We start from the raw sequence: 13,192 nt of genomic DNA, 5'->3' as shown, positions 1-13,192 counted from the left end.
CGGTATACCGTCACGAATACTATCGTTGCTAATAAAAAAAATCACCTTTTTGTTGGTATATTTATTTAATTATTTTCTTATATATTGCGAGTTTGTGAAAAAAAATGATGTATGTGTTTCATTTATTTAATATACTTTTGATGTCCATTACAAATAAAATTTGTTTTTATATCATGAAAATAATATTAACGACACCTAAGAAACTATATATAGTTAATGTCCTTTATGATAGTGCAAATTTTTATTTCACAGATTAATTGTGCTGTTTTCATGTAATGTGGTCAAATAAATTAAAAAGAGAGAAGAGTATTTTGTTGAAATTTTTTGAGAAAAAGGATATATATTTTGTTTCAATTTTGTAAATGAAGGACAATTTTGTAAAATTTCATTTTAATGGCGTCCAAAGAGAATAAGAGATTGTTCAGTGAGGGTTAATTTCTGGGTCTATTTATATAGACAAATCATTGTCTACATCAAGTCATTTATTCTCTATATATAGAGAGAAGTATTTTAAAACCTTTTGGGGATTTCAGTAACTTTTGTTCCTTTTGTTAGCTAGCCTACTGTGTTTATATTAATTTTTTATTAATAGAAAAAAGCAAAAAAAAAAATATCGAAAAAATAGTACATTTCTGTGAAATCTTGCTAGGACGGGAAAGTCTATCCCGTCTGCTACAGAAATCTCGTTTCAATCTTAATTTTTATAGCAAACACTATATAGCAGATGGGATAGACATTCTATCCCGTCCGCTACAGAAATCTTGTTTCTGCAATAGTTGATGGGTAGGCAATTTCAGACCCGTTCCAATTTCAAATCGCTACATAATGCCTATTCCATCAACCATTGCAGTTGACAGGATAGGCATTTCTTTCATAAGAATATATATATTTTTTTCAATATTTTTTTCTTTTTTCAACTAATAAAAAATCGGAAGAAATAGAGAGAAGAACACTGTATATATTATTTATGTAAAATTGCTTTGCTCTGTTCTATGAGCCACTAAAAGTTAAAACTATATATGCACAAGAATCAGTATCAGTACGTAACTACATACGTACACATTACATTGTAATATGTACCTATATATTATAATACTAGTATCGTGCCCGTGCATTGCAACAGGATATACAGTAAGAGAAAAAAATTATGAAAATAAAACATTCAATAAAATTAATAATTATTCAAAAATTAAGGGACATAATCTTTCAATAGAATTATATGATTATGTATTTTTAATCACTTTGAATCGTGATCCCTTATAATAATTTGATGATGTAGTGATTATGTATTTTAAGTACCAATGATTTCAAATAATAGCTTTCTAATTTTAAATTAATTTGTACAAAATAGAATAAGTGATACAATTGATTAGATATAATACCCATGTTGTAAGCAAACTAAACGAAGAAACTTGAAATTAAAAATACATTGGTATTTTAAGTACCAATGATTTCATATTTTTGATGACTTTTCTAATTTTTTTTCCCTTTCCATTCTTCCTGTCATGTATAGAAACAAATTTGATAAAATTCCTAGAATTGTCACGGCAATAGCTATAGAAACATAGAAGAGCAATAAGGAATGAAATAAGGAAACATAATTATATCACTAAATTGAAGAGAAAGAAATAAGAAAACAAATTATATTTGCTTAATTTCAGAGTTTATTTAATTTTAATTGTAATGCATCATGTGGCAGTACGTGTGGCGAGTATGTTTTTAGTTAAATATAGACTTCTACACATTATTCAGATGCATTTAATCAAAATAAGACAGATTATGTAATTGGACGGTTGAGATTAAATCCAAAATATTTTTTTCAATCGTAGCCGTTGGCGGATCGGTCACCCAACGTGCTTAATAATGGAATGGAGATATAAAGAGTAAGACTTGGATGCTATGGATACCATAAGGTCATTCGTGCTACGTCTTAAAAACCTATAAAATAAACTTCAAACTTCGATTTAAGTAGCTTAGTAAATTAGTTATATGATTAATTTATAAAATATTAATTTTTATTATTTTTGAATTTTTTTACTATTTTTTATGATTTATGAAATATGGCAAAAATGACTTAAAATTAAAAGAAAATTGTCAATATTTTAGGGCTTTTTTGTCATCTTTCATAAATCATAAAAAATAGTAATAAAATTAATTTCAAAAATAGTAAAAATTAGTATTCTACAAATTTATTATATAATCAATTTATTGAGCTACTTAAATCAAAAATTGAAGTTTATAAGATAGAATTTTGAAACCGTAGCACGGATGACCTTATGCTAGTCATTTGAAAACGGGTTGGATTGGGTAGGGTCGGTCTGGACCCGGCCAGGCCACGGTTCTCACGGTCGACCTCGGGTTCAGCGGGTCCCATTTGGGAGAGAGTTGGACCAAACTCGTGCCAGACCCTTGGTCCAAAATTGGCACTGGTTGGTCCGAAACTGCACATTTTAGGCTGTTTTGATTAGGTCCGATCTGGGTCCAAGTTAGGTCCAAATCGGGGTTAGACAGATCTTGGGTTTGAGCGGGTTGGATTTGGAAGAGTCTAGTGAAAAAAACTGAACCAAACTCTTGCTAGATTCAACCCTAGAGTTAATCCGATCTGATTTGGGGTCTAACAAGAGTCGGTCCGGATCAGGTCTGGCCCGTGATGAAAAAACACTGGCTTATGCTTTACGTATCACCCAACCCGTACTCATAGATAAAAGATTATAATAGATTTGGTACTTTCGTGCTTTCAGTTTCTCGATTAATGTATCAGAGTAATAATCAGAGTACTAGGAAAGGTGAATGTCAGTTCATACATTAAATGTTTTGTAAACTTCATGTAGCTGCTTTTCATGTTGCAAAAAGACAAAATAAAACAAAAGGCTGTTTCAGGAAATAGCCTGACTTATCAGTAATTAAAGAAGACTTTGTTGCCAACTTGCCATGCCATGCATTCTACAAGTATACACAATTTTTAAGGGATTGACCACTCAAATGTCAATATATCATGCTAATATATTGCCAAGCAGTAATTTAAATTAATAAGAGAGAATTTCAGGTATACTTCTATAAATTTCAAAATTACTTATTTTTCTCTCTCTAAAGTTCATAATATTATATTTACCTTTTTAAATTTTAAAAAAATCATAAATTTATTAACTTTCTTTACTAAAACTAATTTTAATTTTATAAAGTACCTGTTTTATTCTTTATTAATAATAAAAATGATAGCTGGTTTAAGAGTATTTAATATTCTAATTAATTGGTCAGTTGTAAAAGCAAATGGTTCATTTTCTTACTTGTGATATACACAAGCATATGAATGTGTATATATATCTTCTGCATTAACTCAAAAGAGAACCTTTTGAGTTTAATGCATGTCAGTTGTCTGATCATAATCATAGTCAATTTGGCTCCTGCTTATAATACACAGGACCCTTTAATATTAGTGCAGATCTCAATCGGATGGTCCAGATCTATTATCGTATGGCGAGTTAATGCATGCAGAGGATACAAATTCCAAGTGTATACCTGAATGTCTATGTATATGGTCACAAGTAGATACCATTGTCCTAGGAAACCAACCAGTTAGAATTAGTAGTCAGTTAAAGTTAAATATGTAGGTATAAATAAACAAAAAATCTATCACCTAACAGCATTAATGTATAGGTTATTTTAATTTACGGTGTTCAACAAGGCCTTTTAGTGGTTTGCTTTTAATTTTTTTCTAATAACCAAATTAACTAGAGTTGACCAATATACCGAAAGTAAAATCCTAGTACGATTTTATATACCAAAAAGCGCACAACAAGAATGAGACACATTTCGCGAGGATAAAAAATGACATTTTGTGACGGATTACTTTCATTGTTCAACTTTTTCTTTTTACGACGGACGACCGTCATAAATGCGTTTTTTCCCTCGCAAAAAGTGTCTACTTTGTTGTAGTGGCGGTACCCTAATGGTAATGCATTATTTTTGCCTGGCCACTCTCTCTTATCTAACCTATTTGTAATATTTCTAGCAAATTATATGCAAATATAAGCTTTTTAGCTACTTATAATATAACATTTAAAGCATGATGATATCACTTGTTTAAGTACTAAGGAAGTTTAGTTTATTTATTGGAACATTTTTTATCTAATAATTATATTGTCGTTTTTAATTTGAACCAATAATTTAATTAATTGTCTTTCATCTAATATAAAATGTGTCTCCTAATGCAAGGCGTACATACATGCCAAACTAATTAGTGCTAATTAAAAGCTCAGTGGTAAAGTGTAAAATAAAAAGAGAAAGGATATAAAGGAAGCTTTAATTTGACACCTTTTTTTGTCTTTAATCATCGCATTAATTAGTGGAAGACATGGATTCATAGGAGGAACCTGGATGCTTTGCTAATTTTAAATTGCAATGAATTTTGTGTGTAACATTGTGTAGCGGGTTGTCACAATTTGAAACAGTGATTCTCTACATATTTTACCACACTATATCTGAAATAGAAGGTACACCAGGTGCAGGTCAGGTTCAAAAGGGGTCATTGGTGACAACAGAGACCTTAGATTTTGGCCATCATTTCTTTTGATTATTGAAAGGTATCCTCTCCATTAAAAGGAAGTTCCTTCCTCTCCATTTAATAATGTAGTGCATGTTATATATTCCTTAATTTCTGAAAAATGGATGGGATGTGACTATGCAAGTATAAGCCACATTAGCATAAAGCAAATTCATGCTGCCTCTAATTAGAGCTCTGGAAATTTAAGATAAACAAATCCTGTCAAAGTGTCAAGCAAAACATTTCATCCAGGTAAAATAACTTCTTTAATTCATGACTAGCAAAACATTTCACGATTGAGACAGGACTAGCAAAATTAAATATCTATATATCATTTCATTGTTATATTGGAAACATTTCTACGTTCAGGTCATGATTGGATGTGGATACGTAATGAGAATTAAATTACTTCATCTTACTCATAGTTTGTATTTTGTTTGATAGTTTAATTCATGACTTAAATTAATATGTTCGGATGAGTAAGATATTGGATAGTGAATCTCTACCTATAAAAGTGGGTGCTACATACGGAACGGAGTAAGTGTAACTAGGGTAAAGTTAGTTCAGATTAAATTGCTTACTTACTTCAGATTAAATTACTCTTGTTTAATAATGAAGAGAGAGAAAAAATGAATCGATCTTATTTTGACGACGGAATCCATAGTCGGAGTAAATGGGGAGTAAGTTACTCCGCTTGAAGAGGGAGCTAGAATAACTTATTTTAGATTAACTTTTGCTCCACTTATTTATTATTCGACAGTTTAAAGATAAGTAATGAATTTACTCCACACCACCACAACCAAACATGCACTACATCATTAAGTTGGCACCGTAAAGATAATGGAAGTAACTAAGCAAATGTGACAGAGTAACCCTTGAAGAGAAATGTCAAATTAATTTTAGGAAATCAACATTTTGTTGCGTTTCAATTTTTAAGTATATTCACACAAATTAAAAAAAAAAAAGCTCCCTTTCGAAGTTGTGATATATTTTGGGGAAATTAGTCCAACAAGTAGATGCTTCAATAATTATCTAATTAGAAATTCTTTCATTCTATTGTACATCTTATTGTGATACATTAATTTGATATTTTAATGAATACTACCCAATTTTTTAAGACGTATTTTTAGTGGCCATCTTAATGGATCTATATATCAAGTCAAACTTGAAGTTGTGAAAAATCGTACATAATAAGCATAAGTGAAAAAAAAAAACACATATTTACAGGTAAAAATTATAATTTTATTAATTTGGACATATTGACAAAAAAAGAGTACCAAAAAGACAGATGTACTATAATAATTTTACCTTAATGCAGGGATAAGTATAGTAGAATATAGAAATAATATATGCTAACTTCGAACAAACAATTGTCATTTTTCCAAGAAATTATTGACAAGTAAAATTCCCCAATTCGTTATCTTTTCCTTCTTCCTTTGACAAAGAATTAATGGCAGGACTTGATTTTCAAAACATCAACATTTCTTGTGTTAACAAGTAATCCATCGGGGCAAGCCAATTTTTAAATATTTGCAATTCATGATCATTAGAATATTAAAAATCAATAGACAGACACTTTTTGCGAGGATAAAAAGTGACATTTTGCGACGGAGTACCGTTATAAATGTGTTTTTTCTATTAACGACGGAGTTTCGTCATAAATTCATTTTTTCTCTCGCAAAAAGTGCTTACTTTGTTGTAATACTTATAAGAACAACATTCAAAATCTAAAATTCCCTTAGTGCAATATTAAGCATATATATAGTTTGGTACAATATTAAGTACATTAGAAAACCAATAGCATCAATTAATGACGGTTCTTGTTAACAAACGCAGTGTTAATCCTTGATGACAAACTGATAAATAAGTTGAAATATTATTATTAACGATTCTTTTCAAAGAAACCGTCAATGAAAGTGTACCAACTTCTCATAACTTCACAGCTTCTGCGAAGGTTTAAAAGAAAAAACTGTACCAACCTGATCTGACGAAGGATTTCTGCTTGTATTATAAGGAAAAAAAAAATTGATCAGTAACAAAAGAAATTAAGCAATTATATATGAAGTCCCTAGAGATGCTACACTTAAAATATATGTAATAATCCAGAGTAGCATCACAGCATATATATATATACTCAAGACATGGCTAATAACATATATCCAAAAGCACATCGATCTAGCTATATATATTGCGGTGGAGATTATACATACTAGTTGATGACATAAACTACAAGTTCTTCAACAAAACATAATTAAGCAGTAGTAATTCAAGCTCTTGATCAACCATGCATGTCACTAGAAACAAATCTCCTCTTTTACATATCTCTACGGTATTAATTCACTGATTCACGGTTAACGATCAACACCCACCGCCATTGCCAAAGCTATGCTCCACCTCAGAAGACAGCTCCCTATCGTCTTCCTCCACATCATCAAAGCAATCTATCCCGTGCGCCACATGGCCATTGCCAAATGCCTTGATATGATCTTTGAGCGAACGCTTGTGTTTGAAGTCGGATCCGCATGTGCAGTACCTGTCAAAATTATGTAGTAATAAATTTTATTAGCAAACGAAATCAAGTTTTGTTACAAACATTATATATAAGATAGAAAGTAGAATTATCCAGCTAAAATCTCACTATACCTCATTTTCTATGAATATACTAATTGTTTATGGTTCTATCAAATTGAAGTAATTTGATCATCATTATCAAGACCCATACATGTGTCCAAAAGATGTGTTTCAAGTATAGATTTACCAGAGTTTTCCACAATTTTTCTCATGAGTGCGCCAATCACCACGCACCGCGAACGCCTTGCCACATTTTCGGCACAAAAACGGTTTGATCCCATGCCGACGCTTGTAGTGGGTTTGCAGAGTACGAAAGTCTTTTAGTGGACGGGCCCGTGGGTGGTCAATGTGGTTTCGGCAGCCCGGTGCACAACAGTAACAAGGCAGACGTAGCATGGCAGTCGGTTGGGTCCCACGAAGAGACTCTGGGCCACGACGGTATTGTGACCCATGGCCCCACATGTGCATCTACAAAAATGTACATACATGTTAGTATGCTTAGGTCATTTAGGAACAAAGAGGAAATTTTTGAAGACAAATATCAATCAAATTTTGGTGAGTTTATCATCCACTGGTATTAATTTATTTAATTCGGTAATTATTAAACTAATTACAAGTAATGCGCACATAGTGCAGTCTATTTTCTTTAAATTTCCAGTTAATAAGTATCCTACGTTATTATTTAGTTCAGAAATATAGGAAACCTTTTATTGCACAACCAAACCCTAAATTTTGTTTGTTTAATTTCTGAGTTCACCATAAACTTTCAAAAGAAAAAACCCAAGAAAAATGAGCAGCCAAAGACTCAGCTGTTGTCCAATGATTCTTCACACATTGAAATATTTTTGGGGTAAGCGCACCGTGAATCATTTAACACATAATTGTTTTAGTTCCATCAAACTAATCGAATTGTTTTCAAAGGAACAACAGAATGATTGAGAAATTAAGTAACCATGAGTTTTTTTTTAAAGAAAACACACACAAAATTACAATCTTTTGTTTAATAAAATTCAGAAGGGAAACATATATATATAGGGACTGGCTAATTTTTTAGCTGCATTTTTACAAACTTATAATCAATTTTCCATTTGTGTCGTGTCAGATAGATAATAGAGAGAGAGAGAGTCAGAGAGAGCAGGAAATTTTGTTTCCTTTTTTAAGTAACAGGCTTTTGCTTTTGCCTTTGACATTTAAAAGAAACATTCTTGTTGTAATTTTCATATAAAAAGGATGTCATTTTTAACATACATATATAATCAAGAAAATTGCATTTAAAAAAGTTAACACGTAATAAGATAATAACAGGAGCCATGAGAAAAAGGTTCCCATTGCAGTATCCCTAAACAGAGGTAAGAGAGAAGAGAAAGGGACCAATGAAATACAAGTCATGCATCACAGAAAGAGCAAAACATATATAAATCTTTAATGAATACTTGCTATTTCCATTCAAGTACATATCACATGACATGAAGCATATATGAAGGAAGATAATTAATATATACCAACACTACAACAGTATCTCTATTCTAGAGAGAGAGGAGAAGAAATGATTGTAACATGGAGATATACTGTTTATGTATGTAGATTGACAAAATGAGCTGTAGTAATGGTGCAATATCTCATCAACAGTTACTCTTTCCTTATTTCCTGCTGATAGAGGTGTAATGCAATGTAACTGTGTAAGATATATTCATCTTACATTCTTACTATTGAACTCACATGCATGCAAACAAAACAAAAGTTCTAAAAATTAGAAAAGGAAATAAATGTTACCAAGTGCAACTACGTGGGAGAAAACAAAAGAGAGAGAGAGAGAGAGAGGCTAAACGTAAATGTGTCTAGATCTTGCACTGGGAACAGTCAGTACTGACAAGAGTCTATTTGAAAGGTATTTTTTTCTCAATAGCAGAAGGAACTTTTCAGCACGAAAACCTCTAAGCACCATAAAACACAAAATCCAAAAGGTGCATATATGACAGAGAACAACTTTGCTGTTTGCTCTCTCTCTCTCTCCAACCCCTACCACCCCCACCCCCAAGTAATAAATAGTAATCAAGTTTCAGAGGGGTTTCTTGCATTTGATCAAAGAGATATATGTTGAGAGAGAGAAAGAGAGAGAGAGAGAGTAATATAGAGTAATATATGTTTTAAATTTGAAGTAATTATAATCAGAGATACAAAAGAGGATATACTATCTATTTTAGTGAAATGAGAAAAGAACACAACAATTGATCAAAGGAGATTAGATCTATAGGGGACAGCACCATAAAACAAAGTAAACCTTTTTAAAGGAGAAGAGAAAAGATGCTCTATCTTATTTTTTCTTTTGTTCTTAATTAATTTCTAGAACTATATGGAGTACAAGGAGATCTATCAGAATATAGAGGTTATTAGAAACATGTCAGCCTCATAAAAAGTTATCCAATTAAAAAATTCTGACAAAAGTACTTAAATATTTTAATTGAAAATGTCAGTCATCTCAACTTATTTCTAAAAAAAAAAACCTTTTGAGAAAGAATCACAGCTAAATTTGGCAAATCAATTCATGTATCTTCTTCTCAATAGAAAAATGATCACCTTTCTCTCTTGAAAAACTTTGAAGTAACAAAAGTTGAAGGATCTGAAACTGCTATAAAGATATATGTTTCATGCAATATTATATTGGGAAGAATTGAAGATACCGAAACATATATGCATGCAGACTAAAATAAACCTTTCCATTTTAAATTTCTTTGTAGTTATCTAGAGACAATTAGCTCTTATCTAGATCAGAGAAAGGAAGGAAGAGATAGATTTTTAATCCATATATTATAACAAATTAACAGATGAGTTTAGAATGCCAATGTAAAACTATATATATATATATTGCATTAGAGCCATATATATATACTTCCATAAGAACTATATGAAAAATGTAAGAAAGACATATATTATATATACATATAGAAGGGGAAAATTAGGGTTAATTAATTAATTAATAAATACATATATTGCTCACCTGCATATTGTTGTACCGGTTGAAGGTTTTGCAACAAACCGGGCATGCAAACTGTGTGGGGCCAATCAGAATTTGAGCTGGAGTAGGAATCCAATACTGCCCCTTGTTAACCCTCCCTATCTCTATTCCTTCACTATGCTCTGTACTATTCTCTTGGATATCATTGGAATTGCTATTCCCCTCTACCCCGACACACACCTCCTCCTCTTGATCTCTATCTCTTTCCCTCTGTTCCACCTTAGATAATAAATCTACTGTATCATGTGCTTTAACAGTGCCTTGTTCGTCAATGGATGGTTGCGGTTGACCTATGTTTAGTGCTATAGTCACTAACTCTTTCTCTTTGTCGACATGGCTGTTTTTGTCGACATGGTCATGAGCAAGGGTTTGAGATTCTTCTTGATCTCTCATGGGAAGGAGAGGGAGAACTTCTCTTAATGGAGGGGAAGGAGGTGGGTTGAAAATGGAGAGGTTATGGTTATTGTTGGTGGTGCAAGGGTTCATCATGAACTGTTGTGAAGAAGGGGTGTAATTGTTGAATAAATAGTATCCATTTAAGAAGTTAGTGTATGGATCTGCCATGGATATATTGGAGCTTAGGATTGTGTTATTAACACATAGAAAGAGAGAGAGAGAGAGAGAGAAGTAAAAGATGTGTAGAAAAGAAGAAGAAGAGGTGGTCAATAGGAAAGGAAAGTTAGAGGGATGGGGGTGTGATGGGAAGAGAGAGAGAGAGGGGAACAGTGGATGGTGGGAATAAGATAGGGAGAGGTGTAGTAATCTTTGGGACTCGGAAGAATAAAAGCTTTCTTATTCTTCATGGAAGTATGTGGAGATGTATCTCATCTATACTCTATAGTCTACAAGCTCTCTTCTCTTGATTTTCTGTATTCTTTTCTCTACTGCAATACCAATCAATGATAATATATATAGAGACAGGAGAGAGAGAATTACAGATAAAAAAATGTTGATTTTTCATGTCAAGATACACTTAATTAAATATGTATATATTTGTTTTCTTTGCATATATGCACTCAGTACTTACATTTAATTACATATTCTAATAAAAAAATCTTTCAAAAAGAATTGATCCTTACTAATTTTTTTTTTACATATTTGACATTGTGAATATTGGAACAATTTATCTAATTAAGAAAGCAATTATAAACACAAAATCATTAGTGAAAAAGGTGAACTTTTGTAACATGTAATGAAGTCAACCTCCTATATATGGATGTCATGGGTAATACATATAATATATGAAAAGAAGAAAAAGTAATAATAGGAACTGCAAGTCTAATGATCTCCAAGTAAAAAATTAAGTTGATACAAAAGTTATATTTCTCAATTATATTATATTTAATTTCATTAATTAAATGTAATGAGAGTAGATAAGTAAACAGTAGTGTGAATGCAACTCTCTGATATATCCAGTACATACAGAAAGTTGCACATTAAATGCTACATGAGAAGAAGGATATTAATTGGTTGTGTATTAACAACATTATTTTAATGATGTAGCACAAGAACATAAACTAATAAATGACAATCCAAGAAAAAACTTTAGAAAATGGACTCCAGAGTCCAGACCCATCCTACAAGAACCCAAACAAAAAGATGTCAAGAGAGAGGAGAGCCCAAAGACAAAGTTAGATGCTATGAATAGGTGTTGTCTCCCTCAAAGCTAGAGTAAGAGGTCTCCAATTTTCCATGTACTCAACATAAATTATGAAGAAATGTTATATAACTACCAAATTCTTCCACCCTTAATCCCACCTCAGATTTTGGATTTGGAATTTCGACCATCCGATCAGAATTTCAACCAATCCGGCTCAAATCTGCTATCATGCACATGAATATCTTTCATATTCGTCCATATATGGATCGGACGGTCCGGATTTATTATGTAAAAACTCAAAATTTGAGTTACTGTAGACGATATGAATTCCCTTAATTCCAATAATAATTAATGATATATGTTTTAATTTAAAAAATATATATGGAGCAATCTGTTAATTATTAGTGTAACGTATTATTTGTATAACAAATAGTATTTTTATCATTTGTAATCAATTAACTAAAGATTATTGTCTAACAACAAAGTAAGCACTTTTCGCAAGAGAAAAAAATACATTTATGACGGTACTCCGTCGCGAAAAGTTATTTTTTATTCTCGCGCAAAGTGTCAATCTTTTGTCTTGTATATCAAGCTTTCAGTACAATTTTAATTATGTTGCGGATAAATTTACTAAAAGAATTGATTTAATATAAATATTAGAATGGCTATAAAAAGAATGAAATTGCATAAAAATATTTTTACAAATTGTCAATAATCCTAACGTTAAACAAATGTATGGGTGACTTTATTTTGTCATTAAGTTCTTAATTTATAATTTTTTAAATTGGAGGTAAAATTACATAAAATATCGAAATTAGTTAGCTACGCATGGCTATATGAAAACGCTCTAGATCTCAAATTTAGATGCTATGAATAGGTGTTGTCTCCCTCAAAGCTAGAGTAAGAGGTCTCCAATTTTCCATGTACTCAACATAAATTATGAAGAAATGTTATATAACTACCAAATTCTTCCACCCTTAATCCCACCTCACATTTTGGATTTGGAATTTCGACCATCCGATCAGAATTTCAACCAATCCGGCTCAAATCTGCTATCATGCACATGAATCTTTCATATTCGTCCAAATATGGATCGGACGGTCCGGATTTGTTATGTAAAAACTCAAATTTGAGTTACTGCAGATCATATGAATTTGATCCCTTAATTCCAATAATAATTCACGATATCTGTTTTAATTTAAAAAATATATATGGAGCAATCTGTTAATTATTTGTGTAACAAATAGTATTTATATCATTGTAATTAATTAACTAAAAATTTATTGTCTGTCTTTTGTATATCAAGCATTCAGTACAATAATAATTAGGTTACAAATAAATTTACTAAAAGAATTAATTTAATATAAATATTAGAATGGCTCATACCTTGAACCATAATGATTTAGAAAAAAAATATAAACCCTCAAAAGAATGAAATTGCATAAAAAGGTTTTTACAAATT

The 13,192-nt window shown here is 31.3% G+C and overlaps 1 protein-coding gene across 1 annotated transcript; it reads right to left on the bottom strand.

The window, feature by feature from the left end:
- Window positions 1-6,699: 6,699 nt before the first annotated feature.
- On the bottom strand, window positions 6,700-10,879 carry LOC144549672 (zinc finger protein WIP2-like). Its single transcript, XM_078298446.1, has 3 exons — window positions 10,113-10,879; window positions 7,302-7,582; window positions 6,700-7,076 (listed from the first exon to the last, which is right to left on the bottom strand). The coding sequence occupies exons 1-3, from the start codon at window positions 10,692-10,694 to the stop codon at window positions 6,902-6,904; spliced, it is 1,038 nt and encodes a 345-aa protein (XP_078154572.1). The 5' UTR covers window positions 10,695-10,879; the 3' UTR covers window positions 6,700-6,901.
- Window positions 10,880-13,192: the final 2,313 nt, after the last annotated feature.

Source organism: Carex rostrata, chromosome 35, assembly GCF_964058835.1.
Source record: "Carex rostrata chromosome 35, lpCarRost1.2, whole genome shotgun sequence".
NCBI lineage: Eukaryota > Viridiplantae > Streptophyta > Magnoliopsida > Poales > Cyperaceae > Carex > Carex rostrata.
This window is presented reverse-complemented; position numbering and strand designations above follow the sequence as displayed.